Here is a 14626-nt window from a genome sequence, read left to right as displayed (position 1 = left end):
GGGTCAGGGCCCATAACCCATTGGGGGTAGCGACCCGATGGTTTATCAGTAATGCTTCAATCACTGCTTGCACATCCTTGGCATCCACAAGACTTGCAGGCTGGATTTTGCTGTGTCTCTATACTTTTTGGAACCCTGCAAATACAGGTACGATTTGCGTCAGAACGTTCAATGCATTGCAAGCAACACAAGTTTTCATAACCCTGTTTTCTCCATTTAGCAATAAGCTCAGCGTCTCCGTATTTGTGGTTCAACAGCCAATCATATGTTGGTCTTGTAATCATTCTTTTCTTGTGAAACATGTCATATATATATCTTGATCGTTGATGATTAATGTGGGAAATTTCCCATAAGCTCTCGTACTTAGGGCGCCCCATTCTTGATTTCATGGATTCCGCAACCTTCATTTTCTGTTCGAATTTCACTAAGGTTGGCTGAACTTTCCAAAACTCTTCGGGAGGCTTGGAGTTCGAACACTTGAATTTTGGCATTTTATCACACTGTAGTAAGAGTCTGCTACAGCCAAAATTTTAGGAGGGTGTTATTCATAAGGAAAAATATTTGAAAAAAAAGTTGAGATAAGATGGATTTTGTGAACGTTTTTGTAACTTCTGACCTTACTTCATCGGAGCGACGAATTTGTCTGAGCTGGACTATAGAATTCTTCAAGTCGCGATTGGAGTTAATCACTGGAGTTTCAACACTGGATCAAAAGATTTGGATCTATAAATCAGCTGACGCCGCTGAGCGCGAAGAGATGACAGCCGTAGGATCACAAACTCTCAGTGCATATAATATTAGACCACACACAAGAATACATGTTGATGATACGAACGCTAAGTCAGTGCTGAGAGAGTTAGAAGCAGAATTCAGCGATGATACTGGCCAACATTACGTGATGGCAGATGAGAAATATAAACAACGCAGGGAGAGTGTACTTAAATGGAAAAAGGAGAATTGTTATGGTGAATTCGACCCCCACTTTCAAACGAGGAATCCTTTATCAGCTCAGGAGATCGAAAACGAGACCAGATTTCTCAAAGTGGGGCAATCGTGTGAAGTCTTGAATGGAAATACATCTAAATCTGGTGTAATAAAATTCGTTGGAAAAATTGATGAGATAGACAATGGCAGGTGCATATGGGTTGGTGTCGGGCTGGATTTGCCTTTAGGGAAAAATGATGGTAGTTTAAAGGGAAAGCGATATTTTGACTGTGAAAAAAACCATGGATGCTTTGTCAAACCCTCCAAAATCCGATTGACACATTTCGACCCAATGTTGTCTTCTCCAAATATTGAAGATGAAATTTAACTAATCTTTACCACCAAATAGACCTCGCGCGAATCGGAAAAAAAAAAATTGTGCGAGTAAATGTGAACCATTATCTCGAATGGGAGTGGTGTAACGGCTATAGCCTCGCATGTAGCTTGCACCATTACGTCCAGCAAGCTCTTAGCCCAAAATCGACTTTAAACTGTATACTGCGCTCGACTGATTTCAAATGTGGATATAGCTCTCCAACCAGAATTGATAAAAGCTTTTATAGCATTTAAGCGGTAATAACAATCTTTCATCAACCGAAAGCCTTGGGACGTTCCTCTTGAACATCTCTACGGCGCTATTACAAAACTAATTTGGCAAATTTATTATCAGGCATCAATCCCACGAACAATCATTACCGTTTTCGAAGGGAACAAAAAAAACGTTTTTCAAAAATATTGCCGGACCTTGCTTGTGTATAAGATTTTGCTGATTGGTAATTATAATAAACTGGGATAATAGTGGTAAAAAGGGTACCAATTAGTTATTAGCTTATCATAGGCTTCATCACAAAATGGGATTCTCTGGCTTGTGGGAAGGCCTCTCTCAGGAATTCGACATTTATAAGTTTCTTCGTTTGGTTGTCATCATAGGTGGTTACATCTTTTTCAGGCAAAGATACTTGGAATTTATGAAACACTATCAAGTCAAAAAACAGCTTGAAGAAGACCATAAAAGGAATGCCGAAGCTTTGGTTGAGAGACCGAATGCTATAGAGGCGGAATCTACCGGTGTTGCAAGTAGTGACAAAAGATGGGGTTGGGGAAAAACAACAAGATGCAAGGTCAAAGCACAGCAGAAGCAATTCCAAAAGCAAATAGAACAGGCGGCATTGGAGGCTTCCCAAACGAATGGACCAGAAAGTGATGAGGAAATAAATGAGTTGCTGGAAGATTGATCGGAATTCATGACAAGTTGAATAGTTTGGCGAAAACTTTGCTAGGTTGATAAAAAGATCTTACAAAGTGCTTGACTTCCTCGCGCTTCCTTTGTTGTTCAATAAATTAAGTCCATCAGCGATGAAGTAAGTAAGATTTTCTTAATATAGTACTATAAATCAGATATATTACTGATCATAGTATGTCACTATTTAATCTGGCTTTAATCGAAGCCAATTTCTATGTTGTCACTGTTTCAGATACTAAATAACAGAGCTGTTCAAAAACTGTGACCAAAAGTATAGTTTTATCATGGTAGAAGCTTCTCTGATATCTTAAAGTGTAACTCAAGTAGTTTTTCTTGCAAGCAGAAATTTAATCTTTTATTTCAAGCTCAAAATCTCACACAACGATGGCTTATAATGAAAAGAGACGAAAAGGCCTGGCCTTTTTGGGTTTGGATTTTACAGATGCTGGAAGCTATATTGACACCTCGAACTGCATATACTCGCATCCTATATCTGGAAATTTGACCGTGAGAGAAAAGGAAGAAGTCTTCAAGTTCACACATTTCTGCGATATCATTGGCACTTCCTACTATTACACGAACAATCTCTCATCACCAGATTTCAATGGAAACTCTGTTGCAAAGACTAAGAATCAAATTACATTTGATGATGGAATTAGACGTTACTCGGACAGGTACAGAAATACAATACAAAAACTGGATAAAAGTTTGAACTACTATTCTTCGATTTTCTTTCCTGAAGAATTGAGAATATCTAGTATCGGACGAAAATTTGAAAGAGGAAATGCTTCCAAGTTCGCCCTTACAACATTTCTAAAACCCAGCATCACAGCAATATCCTCACCAATGAATTTGGAGGAAAAACAGAGACACATTATTGAGAAATTTGATAGCGTTGAGGATTTTGACGAAGATGTAATAGAGGCCGAGGAGGAGGAAGAAGAGGAGGACGATGAGTTTGAAGAGGAAGACGACGATGACTATAATGCCGAGAAATACTTCGATGATGGCGAGTTTGATGATGGGGATGAGGACGGTAACGATGAGGTCGCATTTTGACGATCCTTCGAAGCAGAGACTCAACGCTATCGCTTTCTTTGAAGCTTTCTGATCTGTGAGTACGAAAGATCTGATTTGCTCTGATTATAGTATTGTTTTCGATTGTAAGAATGTTCGGAACCGAGATGTTCGTTGTCCTTGCTATGAAATGCTGTTTTAAAGTCAGTGGAGGAAAGTGGACGATTCATTTGTGTTAAAGGGACTCTATGAGATGGTGGCTCGGGTGCAACATCTTCTTGGTCCACTTCGGACAGGACTGTGGTATCTGCACTTCTCGTGTTATTTAACAAAGGAGAATTGTTTCTTAAACTACTTTCAAGTTCTGTGTTATCTATACCTGAATTCTCTCGTTTGTCAAAGCCGAAAACCAGATTTGATAAGAAGGACTTACCTATTTGTAAAGTCTTGGTATCGCTGAGATTATGGCGTGCCTTGGCTTGATTTTCTTTCGCGTCATTTTGGTGAATCGCTGGTTCGAGTTCATCTTCATCACTTGAATCCTCAAAGAGTTTATGCGTTAACAGGTGTGTTCTAGGCTGATGGGCAGAAGGTTCCAAATCAATCACGGTAGCCTGAGTGACAGGTTTGTTGAATGCAGATGAGAATCTCCAAGCATTATTGACTAACCTTTGTAAAGAGTTTTGGTCTGTCCCAAATGACTGACTCATATTTAGTAATTTGCCTGTTCGTTTTACCTCTTTATCTTCAGCATCATAATTCAATTCCCTGAAAATCATGCCATCACAGTCAAATGGTTGTCTTGATTGTGCTGGTGGGGTGGAAGGAAGATTTTGCGGTATAACAGAGGAATAGGTTCGTGATGATTTGGTTAGAGGTTCAACGTTAGCGGGTACTTCTTTGGACGAGGAGTAGTAAGTCATTTCTAGATATATCTTTCCCGCTGGCCTACCGTTATAGCTGAGAGAGAACCAGTTATCATAACCCTCCTTGGATGATCGGCGAAGAGCAGGTGTGAAATCTATGTCTGCTTTACAAACGAGCTCGGAATCTTTTTTCAATTGGTGGTAAATAATGAAGTTCACGGTTGTTTCTTCAACGTTATCGAGCGAAAACCACAACTCATCGTCAAATATAGGATTCTGGCCACCTCGGTGTACAATCTTTGTCTTTTGAACCTGATCCTGAACTCGCGCAACACAGTAAGGGGATTGCTTGTCAAGCTTTTTCCTGTTTGGCAAATCTTGCGCTTTGGAGACAATAATTACCAGTTGATTGCTTGGTTGATACAGTCTTGCACTGTTCACATTTGATGATCGGAATGAGTCATTCATGGGCAAATATCAAGAAAGTCTCTGAGTCAAAAAAAAAAGTTAGATGACAGCTTGCTCATATATATTCTTGAAGTGTTGATGTTTTTCCCAGTTAGGATTATTTGTTACAACTTCTCAAGAATGATCTTTAAAAATTTTAGACACTAATATTCCGAAAACGAATGTTTTACGGTCCTTCCATCGTAGAGAGCGGCAAAAAAAACTAGTCTGACAGTGCATTCATGAGATGCTCAATCAGGAAGGAACGAACCTTATCTTTCTTATTTAAGCTAATCTTTACATCCTTACACAAGAGCAAGAATATCTCAAATTAATAGTTCTTAACTACTATAGCCGAGAAAATTCAAATTTATGCAAATTCAAGGGTTTTCATTCACTTCGGAATTCTGGGAGTACGCACAGCTAACCAACGGAGGTAGGCCAGTATGCTCTTCAAAAGAAAGAAGCCTGTTTCTCACAGCAAATGTTGGTTTGTATTTAGGAAACTCGAAAATTGAGAACTATCAAAACGGCCGTCTCTATTTAACAAATCTGCGTCTCATCTATGTTCCTTATCAACCCAATGAGGCTCTTGAGAAGAAGATTGGCTTGTCATTAAATTTGGCTTATATAGAAAACGTTCAATTTCAGGCAGGATTCATGAGATCAAGTCCAAAGATTCTTTTGATCTTGACTCAAATATCTCCAGATCTCGAACAAGAAACCCTTCATAAAACTCTAAATTGGGACTGTCCCATATGTTTTCAATCGAACAAATGTGATCTAAAGGTGGGATCTAGGTTTAATGTTCCAAAATGTGAGGTTTGCGGAGTCAGCGCCAACGTCGACGAGCTTAATAAGCTTAAAGTTGAAAAGCAAATTATATCTCGATCGAAAACAAACAAGGGTGATACGAATATCATACCCAATTCAGTGAACCGCACAAACAATGCCGCCAATAAGTTGAAATTGCATGAAGGTAAGAAGCCAAATTCACTAAAAGATGATTTATCAAATGAGATATCATTGAGCTCGAAACCTGTTTTTTGCATGTCGGTCAAAACCGATGCTACAGACCGATTTTGTTTCAAGTTAAGCTTCAGAGATGGAGGCGCTCGAATTTTCTATGACAAGCTAAAGTTTGCTCTCGGACAAGCCAAATGGTTACGTGCAGATTCAAAACTTCAAGTCAATGCTGGTGCTTTGAGGGTAGCACGAAATTTCTCAGCAACTGACGCCGATATTCAATCGATACCATCAAACGTGAATTCAAAGCTAAATTTTGACTCCACTGAAAAACGAGCTGGTATTCATGGGCTGGAAACGTTGACTTCTTTAAGGAATACTGAAGTTTCCACGTTTCTCAATAGCTCGCTTAGAGACCTACAAAACTTGATGGATAAAAGCAAGGATTTGGCAAAGATTGGAGACGACTATAGGCGAATGCTGATGAGTAGTAAAATATTAGATGAAGAAGTCGGTCAAGCAGTCGAGCTTCTCTCGCGATCCAGAAATTCATTGAAGCTACTCGGAAACCTACTCAATGACCGTGAAAGTATTAATGAAGCTAATGATTTCTATACTGTCGAGTCACTCAACTTGCTTAAGCAAACTGGTGGTGCAGAAGCTGGATCTTCTCTTTACGTGGAAGAGCTTTCTCGACAACTGTATGACTTTATCATTGAAGAGAATATAATTGGAGACAAGAACGGTTTAATCACGGCGCTTGATCTCTACTGTCTCTTCAATAAAAGAAAAGGATTTTATTCAATATCTCCTCGCAATTTCCTTCTGGCAATAATTTCGCTTGAACGATTAAATCCTGATTTGCAACTCATTGAGTTAAAGTTACAGTCTCTTCAAAAGATAGAGAGAGGAACAGCTAGGGAGATACCAGAAAAAGCTCGCTCACTCTATGCTATCTGCTCCTCCACGATGAATGCAAAGTCCATTTCGAGGTCAGTTTTAGATGTTCTAGAGTCTGTCAAGTTTGAAGGCTATTCTGCTCTGGAGTTTCAGGGCATGTGTTCTTTACAGACCAATTTGCTTTTACTTCAATCTGTCTTGAACGCATTGACTAAAGACGGTGTTCTGTGTGTTGATTCAACACTACAAGGTGAAAAATATTATAAGAACGAAATTTTTCACTTTGAGGCTCAAAGCTGAATACTTCATAATCCTCACGCAAAATTCAACGTTGACATCAGTTGTTGTAATCAGCAGGCAATGATGATCTCATCATATTGAGGAAACCTCCGGACAAGATGTTGTTAAGTTTCTTTATAGCTGTATTTTGAATCGGGGCTTCCGTCATTTGGTAACGATGGCGTATTCTGCAGCCCTTTGATGCCTCCATGTATATCTGTTTCCGCGCCCTTCGCGTTCACGTTCTGCAACTGAACCAATTTCGGCAAGCATTCAATTTGTTCAATGACAAAGTTGCGCTCCACTGTAAAAAGTTCATCTTCCTTCCTATCATTTGCAAAGGTCCTAAGAAATTGCAAAAGGCGCTCGCGGTTTTTGGTCAATATTTCTATTATGCTTCTTGATTTTCTTGGGTTGGCGATGAATATCTTAAATACATTAAATGATTCAAACTGTATGTTTTTAGATTTGTCACCAAGAAGGATCATGATCAGCTTTAGATTATGCGGCGAGTTCACATAAGTTGTCATAAGGTTATAGTTAGGCTTATCTAAAATGAGCTGGGCGAGCAATTTCACTGATTGTCTTTTTGTGACATAGTTTGGGGACACTATTAACCTGTTGATTCTGTCGATAAATTTGTTTATATGGGAGTTGAAGAATTCACTTGCAACCAGCTTGTGGGTAGTCAAAAAGTCGTTTAAAGTTAGGAATGCCTCCGTTGATGTTTCGAATGAGCCATATTCACAATAATCAAAATAATTCCAGAAAATGGGTTTGAAGATGAGGTATTTTGCAATTTGCTCATACTTGATTGCCTCGCGCAGCATATGCCCGGTGTTGATTGAAATCTCTGGATTTTCTGGTCCTTTCATTAACAAAATTAATATTTGAGGTCTTTGTAGTAGATGGTCAACTGTAGGAGACCTGTTGACGATTTTCCGTTTCAAAAGCGATGTAAATAACAGACTCACAATTTTGCGCGCGTCAAACTCGATTGAGGGCAAATTTTGAATTAAGAGAAACAAGCAATCCGTACTGTAAACCTCGTGTGCTAGCTGGGCAATTTGATCTGGTTGTGAGTCTGATAAAACGCCATTTGACTCGTCCCCTCTCCCAGTCAATATACCTTTGATTGACATCAGGTATCTTGTTATCTCATCCTGTGCTTTCTTCCCATCATTTACCGTTTCCAACTTAGTAAGCTGGTCATTCATTGCCCTAACCAGTTCAGCTGGGCTCTTGGGATTCCGTTTAAAAAGAAATGCCATGTCTTGAATTTTGTAGATCTATACCGCTCACCCCAACTGTCTTTCCAATGATTGAGTACCTTTAAGTAATCAAACTCTCAATACGCCCTAACACTTTTGTAAGTGCTTGATCAGGAATTCAAGACAAGAGATTTCTCTATCTATCTAATGTGAGTGTTCCTATTATAGCGCTTATAGCAAGATCTTGATGGAGCCAAGTAGTAACAATTTATACGTATGTTTCAAGAGGTTTTGAGCGATAGTATCAACTTAAAGACAAGTCTGAATTAAATATATGACAATATTATTTTTGTCACAGTAACTAGTTGACAGCGTCAGATTTGACTAAGCGCTCAAAGGTGATTATTACTAATAGATTATATAATACAGTAAAGCCGAAAACTTTTGATATTTTTTGGGGATTTCTGGTTTTCCCGTCGGAAACATTTGACCAGCCGTGGGTGAGATTTATATCATGATCTGAGTCATGTGATGACAAGAGCTTGGACCTTAGCTCGATAACATTTCCATTTTAGATCATCTTGGGATTGTTGTTTTCTGTGGGAGAAGAAATTGTAGCTCCACAGAATAGACCTGAACCTTTACTGATGCACCTTGACAAACATTAAGATTAGGTAGGTAAACATGTGTTTTTCCTACTTGCATTGTGGGATTCACCTCGATGATTTAATTGGCTCTCCGATATGATTGACCAGTAATTGTCTTGCTTATTCGTTTTGATCAACGAATGCAGTGGAAATGAACTCATAAATTAAGTGGGAATGTATGGATTTAATCCACGGTGGATTATCCGGAGTTCGTTGCAAAGACAAAGGGCAAACTAGCGCCTCCAACAAAATAACCGAAGCAGAATTCATGAGAAAGCTCCCGGTCAATAGAATGTTCGGCTCAATAACATGTATCAAATGCACTTTAATTACCATATGTGAGTTTTTGTCTTACAAAAATACCCTAACTCACGTACAAATACGCCTAGGAGCTGCATTAACGTACAAAGACATTTCACGACTGAGGCACAACCTCAGCACCTTTTATTCCAATCAGCTCCTATATGCTAAAAATATGACTATATGGTATTCAACTTGTGTGTTCTTATTTTGCTTCTAATACAATGAACCTGCAATCTACATTCAATGCCACTCAATCATGTCAATTTTTGGGTGCAATCAAACCATACAACCATTTGAAGCCTCAATTACACCTCAACGGGCGTAAGATTCCAGCACAATCCTAATTCAAAATCCCCCGCTCATTCTATTTACCATGCATTTTCTGGCCAAATCTAACTTAGTTTCACTCAAGTGGGCTCCAAGATGTTACAACATTAGTGGTAAGAACACATGAGTTTGTGCATTTGGTTGCAATCTAAGCCTATATCGAATATAGAGCACACGTGCTAGATACTCATTAAACTTTGATGATCCCCTGGCTTTACCACCTATATCATGTACAAAAGCAGCTCAATCGTGTCCACTTTGAAACTCATACTGATTAAAACCTCAATTCTCTGCCGATCTGTATCCATATGCTAATTGATAGCTCAGAAAGCTCCACAAATTGGACGCATTCTTTTTAAGATAATATAGTGCATCTTACGTATACAATCCGGTTACAAGGGGGATGCAATGATATGAGACACCATCCATCCATCACAATCTCAACTACAAATATTATGGAACAAGGTTCGAGATCTTGTCATCACACGACTCAAGTGATGCTAAAATTTCTACCGACGGACTAACTAAATGATTTTGACGGCAAAATCTAAGAATCCCAGAAGAAAATTACAGTTTCCTGTCTCATCTGTATTTTCAAGTTTATTTTCCAGATTATAAAAAGTTACCCCTCAAGAGGGGTAATATTACAACGCCCCTTTTGTAACAATCAGAGGCTTTCGTCTGGATCTTGAATGCGATGATTATCTAAGAACATTATACGATCCATACCATCAGGTTGCTACAACACAGAAAGCTTATATAACAAGCGGTGTAAAATGAGTGTTTTGTGCCCATTTGGAAAAAGCTAGCTTTTTTACCATGCAATGTGAATATTTCATTGGGGGGCTAGTGGGAAAAAACTCAACCAAAATTCATATTATTGTATAAAGAATCCACTAATTTTTGGCCTACATTAGCATGAAATTACATCCAATTTCCTCTAAAGTCCACTCTAGTAATGAAGTACACTGGGCTAAAAGTGAACTTATCGTCATTGCAGACTCATGACATACATGTATTTTGCAGGTTAGGCTTCAGTGAACCGTATTATGTGATATCTTAAAAGTCTCAAAAAGCTCCATGATGCTGCAGCCTTGCATCAATCAAGTAAAATATTTGTAATGGTAGCAACTCAAATAGCAATTATCACCACACGATCTCTCTCATAGCTAAATTTAAGGTTTCTGAGTCAGCCAGCGCAAAAGAATCAAAAGATGACAAAATCGAATTGGATTGTGAAGTACTTTTTCAACCAACATTATCCTCTATAAGAAAAGAATATAATGCTGTTTTCCACCCCCTTCGCCGCACTCTTTTAAGAAGAGTGTCTAGCTGTATCCAAGTTATTGGCAAGTAGAACGGCCCATCCGCTTGATGTAGTACACATGAACCCTATTAGCTAGAAATGCAACAAGTTAATGATCGTGCAGAAGGGAAGCTTGGAAGAGTGAAATGTACAAGGTAATGCCTGCTGTCAAGTCCACCACTTTCCCGGAAAAAGCTTTGGGGAAAACTTTGTACTTGGTATAGATATATCAAAACATCGAAGAGCACACATACTTGCAGCTTCTATAGGTTAAGTACTAGTGACTAAAATGGGCAAAACTGTATTTGCTCATTTTCCTCAGAGTCGACCAAAGGTGAAGGATTTACTCAATTCATATGTTGGAACTTTGTTTTGATAAGTGTAATGTCTACAGTCATTGTTCTTCCTTCAATAGTGTGACTATGTATCAGATAGTTAGTATCTTTGGTATACCTTAGTCCCTCACTTATAAGTGGGATATGACACACCTTTATATATTGTTCAGTTAGTCTCATATGCATATCTCAACAAGACCAACAAACCTTCATATCAGGATAAGCCGCACAGCCATGATATAATATATGACTATCATATCCCAACACATACATGATTGCGGTTATGTCAACAGTTACTACAACTTAGATTTCTCTATTCAGCTCCTCCAGAAGCTTAGAGTTTAGCTTTCTTCGGTAATCTTTGGTCTTAAAATCTGGTTAGCACTTGTATTCTATATGTCTCTACATAGTGTGTTTGGAGCCCATACCTTCAAGAAGAGTACACATACCTCATGAATAAACTGATCCGAATGCCTGGTACCTAATATTTTCGTAATGCTTGTACAAGTTTCGAAGTTCCTGCATGTCTTAGGGGATGGCAGTCCAGGACTTTGAATAACTGACAGTTCCGGTTCACGAGACATCCATCTCGGATCATTGTGTGGTACGTTGGTAAGGGAATAATATTAAGGAATTGGCTACTTTCCTTGATAAAAACAAGAATGCAGAATCTCAAACGATGTTGAGTTGTTCAAAGTCGATCATGTTCAGATCGTCCGTTTGCGTTGAGTAGTTGTTATACATGAGAAAAGCCTATTGGTGGAATACTTTTCTGATGACAAAACCTAATTTGAAAAGACACAGAGAAGGGATTCGTATGTGTTGTGGTACAGTCAGTCTCCGTCCTGTATTTTATATTGGTTCAAAAAGTATATGGATCAACGATTAGAATATGAGAAGGTAACATGTGATCTACATGACGAAAGGAGATTAAACATCAAGGGTACCGTCCGTGTAAGCTGCAAACTGTGTAAGCTCATAGGGAATTATTTCCCATCAAAAACCTTGATTTAAGTAGAAAAGTATAAAGAGGCTTGCTAGTCAATCAAACGTACCTTTAAAATGGTGGTTTCAACTATTTTATAGACCAATTGCCACAAAATGTAATATTTTGACTCCATCCTGTTGAGGCTAGTCGTGCGAGAATCTAAGATAAGATCTTGATCCCAAGATCCCACAAAACAGCTCCTTTTTTATTCTTATGAGAGACTATTCCTCAAAATGACTAAAGGTTGAGCACGTGGCATCCGTACCCCGGACTTTATTCAATCAGCAATAGATAATATGAGGGGTGGTATTTGTCCTTAGTACTCTTTAACTTTTCGAAATACATTTTATTATTATAAATCTGCCTGCTTTTATAGCAAGTGATATCTTTTATGATAGAGTTGGTTAAACTTAAAACAGCTCATAGAGAGTGGGAACTATGCAAAATGCAAAAACACCACAGTTAAAAAAAACAGTCTCGGTTTTGGTTTTTGCCCATTAGGGAGATAACCGGGCTGAATGGACAGGGCGATTGAAACCGCTTGTGTAATCGTATGCTTTCAAATTAACTGTCACTTTCTTTCGATCTAGAGTGCTGGAAAAGTCAAATAATCTATCATAGTAATAATCAGGACAAAAAATCATCTGAAAGCTTTGCCATGATGTATAGTCGTGCCAGATATCAACTTCTTGCAATATGCGGCCCTAAAAATACTTGCTGGCTGTTCAATAAAGATTAAGCAAACCATCAAAGCGGGTAAGCCATTCAAGCTTTCAAGTATCCGGATTATAAGCCAAACTGCAAAATTCATATACTGGCTGGTACAATATATAGTATAAATCTGTTGAAATTAGACGGTATTGTTGAATACTTTCCCTATGATAATACATGTCTGGAATGGCAACCAGATATACCGTGTCCGAGTTATTGAAAGTTTTTTTCTCTAGTTTTAAGGCGCCTGGTTTAAATCCATCTATCATTATATGGATATATCCAACAGTTGCACGTTTCCAGAGCTAGAATATATACAAACTGGTAGAATTTAACGTAAGTGGATGCCTCTGGAAAAAGGTTTTGAGTGATTTTTGATTCCTTACCTACCATTACCTGCTTGGTTGAGATAGATTCTGAAGTTTCGCACAAAAGATGCTTCTCTGCTCAACCTACGAATAGATTGAAATGGAAAGCGATCTAGGATCTAGATTGTCACCGGACACTTGAGAGAAACGTCATACAAGCTGAATATGGTCTACGATCGTGTGATTATGCAGTCACGCATCCTATTCACAGTTGAGAGGTATGCGGCTCCGAATGAAATGTAGATTCATGGTTCGTCTTCTATGGTTAAGACACATATTGAGGGAAAGATTTCTGAACGATCTTATCTAAGAATCATTGACAGCAAGAATTTGAACCATTGGATAGAAATTTCATGGGCAGACTCATATTAATTAAGCTGTTAACTGAACGATTAGTGAATCAATCAGTCATGTAGTCAAAATGATCACCCCATAATTATTCTCAAAACACGTAGAGAAATATTCCGTCAGCAATAATCAGAAGAGTATTCTATCTCGTTAAAGCCCAAAACCAAAAACACTTGCAGGATTAAATAGATAGCCGATTACAATTTCAGTGGAGCATCCTGGTTTATTTGGTTTTGAGTTCTTTAGGTGTCAAAATTTTGACGAGTCTGATTGTATAGAGATGTACAAATTCTAATGGTAGCCAGCACCAATGCAATAACTACAAACCCCTCAACCTTTGCTCGCTTGGGCAACATCAAGCACATTTTCCGAGTCTTAATTTTTCAGTTTTCCTTGTTCGATTAGGCTCTGTAATAAGGAGCACACATTGTATAAAGTAAAGGTATTTCATGACCCCATTTAGAAAATAATCATCTCAATATTCCCCCAAATAGGATTGAGTTGTTACGAGAGAGCATTTTAGCAGTTAATCATTCGGTCGAGCAGAAGCACTCCAACAGCTAGTCTCTCAGATTTTATGGATTAGCTAGCACAGCTATCACTAATATATCGTGATTCAGAGCTCATGTACCTGATATTTCAATTTGGTCTCCAAATACTCTTATATCTGATATTATTAAACAAAGCATTTCGTTAGCCTTTGTTTTGTATCTCTACTGCTATCAGCAAGCCTCACTCAACCAATTGAAAAATCGAATAAAGTGATATCAAATTATTCAAGCAATGAACTGTTCGCCGAAAAAGTTCAATGTTTAGTACATGCAGACATCGTAGTCATGCAATGAGGTGAAAAGTATAAAGGAAAGCTAGTTCAAAAGGTTCATTGAAGTTGACATGGATTCACATCGGATCTATGACTTACTACTATGAGTGTCAACAGGATTATCAGGCACTCTACTCTACCATCCCAGCCCGTAGATCATTTGGTACCAGATTTAAGGTCCCGTGTTATGGTATGGCTTTGGGGAACGCGTCAAGTGAAAAGCAGCGATACTTTCAAATCTAGTGAAGTTAATGTTGAGATAAGATAGTCATAGATTATATCATGGCTGTGCGGCTTATCCTGATATGAAGGTTTGTGGGTCTTGTTGAAATATGATAGTTATAGATTATGTCATCGCTGTGTGACTTATCCTGATATGAAGGTTTGTGGGTCTTGTTGAGAATTGCATGTGAAACTAACCAAATAATATATAAGGGTGTGTCATATCCCACTTATAAGTGAGGGACTAAGGTATACCAAAGATATTAACTATCTGATACATAGTCACAATATTGAAGGAAGAATGACTGTAGACATTACACTTATCAAAACAAAGT

At 38.3% G+C, this 14626-nt stretch overlaps 8 protein-coding genes across 8 annotated transcripts; 5 read left to right on the top strand and 3 right to left on the bottom strand.

The window, feature by feature from the left end:
* Positions 1 to 56: 56 nt before the first annotated feature.
* KL928_001985 (uncharacterized protein) lies at positions 57 to 491 on the bottom strand (the record flags this gene model as incomplete). The annotated part of the gene is made up of 1 exon (XM_043202410.1): positions 57 to 491. One exon carries the CDS (start codon positions 489 to 491, stop codon positions 57 to 59), a length of 435 nt encoding a protein of 144 aa, XP_043060190.1.
* A 92-nt stretch (positions 492 to 583) lies between these two features.
* Positions 584 to 1312, top strand: KL928_001984 (uncharacterized protein; the record flags this gene model as incomplete). Its single annotated transcript, XM_043202409.1, has 1 exon — positions 584 to 1312. The coding sequence occupies one exon, from the start codon at positions 584 to 586 to the stop codon at positions 1310 to 1312; it is 729 nt and encodes a 242-aa protein (XP_043060189.1).
* A 523-nt stretch (positions 1313 to 1835) lies between these two features.
* Positions 1836 to 2219, top strand: KL928_001983 (uncharacterized protein; the record flags this gene model as incomplete). The annotated part of the gene is made up of 1 exon (XM_043202408.1): positions 1836 to 2219. The coding sequence occupies one exon, from the start codon at positions 1836 to 1838 to the stop codon at positions 2217 to 2219; it is 384 nt and encodes a 127-aa protein (XP_043060188.1).
* A 392-nt stretch (positions 2220 to 2611) lies between these two features.
* KL928_001982 (uncharacterized protein) lies at positions 2612 to 3286 on the top strand (the record flags this gene model as incomplete). Its single annotated transcript, XM_043202407.1, has 1 exon — positions 2612 to 3286. The coding sequence occupies one exon, from the start codon at positions 2612 to 2614 to the stop codon at positions 3284 to 3286; it is 675 nt and encodes a 224-aa protein (XP_043060187.1).
* A 26-nt stretch (positions 3287 to 3312) lies between these two features.
* KL928_001981 (uncharacterized protein) lies at positions 3313 to 4578 on the bottom strand (the record flags this gene model as incomplete). The annotated part of the gene is made up of 1 exon (XM_043202406.1): positions 3313 to 4578. The coding sequence occupies one exon, from the start codon at positions 4576 to 4578 to the stop codon at positions 3313 to 3315; it is 1266 nt and encodes a 421-aa protein (XP_043060186.1).
* A 351-nt stretch (positions 4579 to 4929) lies between these two features.
* KL928_001980 (uncharacterized protein) lies at positions 4930 to 6723 on the top strand (the record flags this gene model as incomplete). Its single annotated transcript, XM_043202405.1, has 1 exon — positions 4930 to 6723. One exon carries the CDS (start codon positions 4930 to 4932, stop codon positions 6721 to 6723), a length of 1794 nt encoding a protein of 597 aa, XP_043060185.1.
* A 104-nt stretch (positions 6724 to 6827) lies between these two features.
* Positions 6828 to 7973, bottom strand: KL928_001979 (uncharacterized protein; the record flags this gene model as incomplete). The annotated part of the gene is made up of 1 exon (XM_043202403.1): positions 6828 to 7973. One exon carries the CDS (start codon positions 7971 to 7973, stop codon positions 6828 to 6830), a length of 1146 nt encoding a protein of 381 aa, XP_043060184.1.
* A 6186-nt stretch (positions 7974 to 14159) lies between these two features.
* Positions 14160 to 14626, top strand: KL928_001978 (uncharacterized protein; the record flags this gene model as incomplete). Its single annotated transcript, XM_043202402.1, has 1 exon — positions 14160 to 14259. A coding segment is annotated over one exon (100 nt), but the record flags the coding sequence as incomplete, so codon positions are not given.

This window comes from Ogataea angusta, assembly GCF_019207475.1.
Source record: "Ogataea angusta isolate 61-244 chromosome Unknown 61-244_NODE_4_length_877678_cov_91.023368, whole genome shotgun sequence".
Classification (NCBI taxonomy): domain Eukaryota; kingdom Fungi; phylum Ascomycota; class Pichiomycetes; order Pichiales; family Pichiaceae; genus Ogataea; species Ogataea angusta.
The sequence above is the reverse complement of the archived record's forward strand: the minus strand, read 5'-3'. Positions and strand labels throughout refer to the sequence as shown.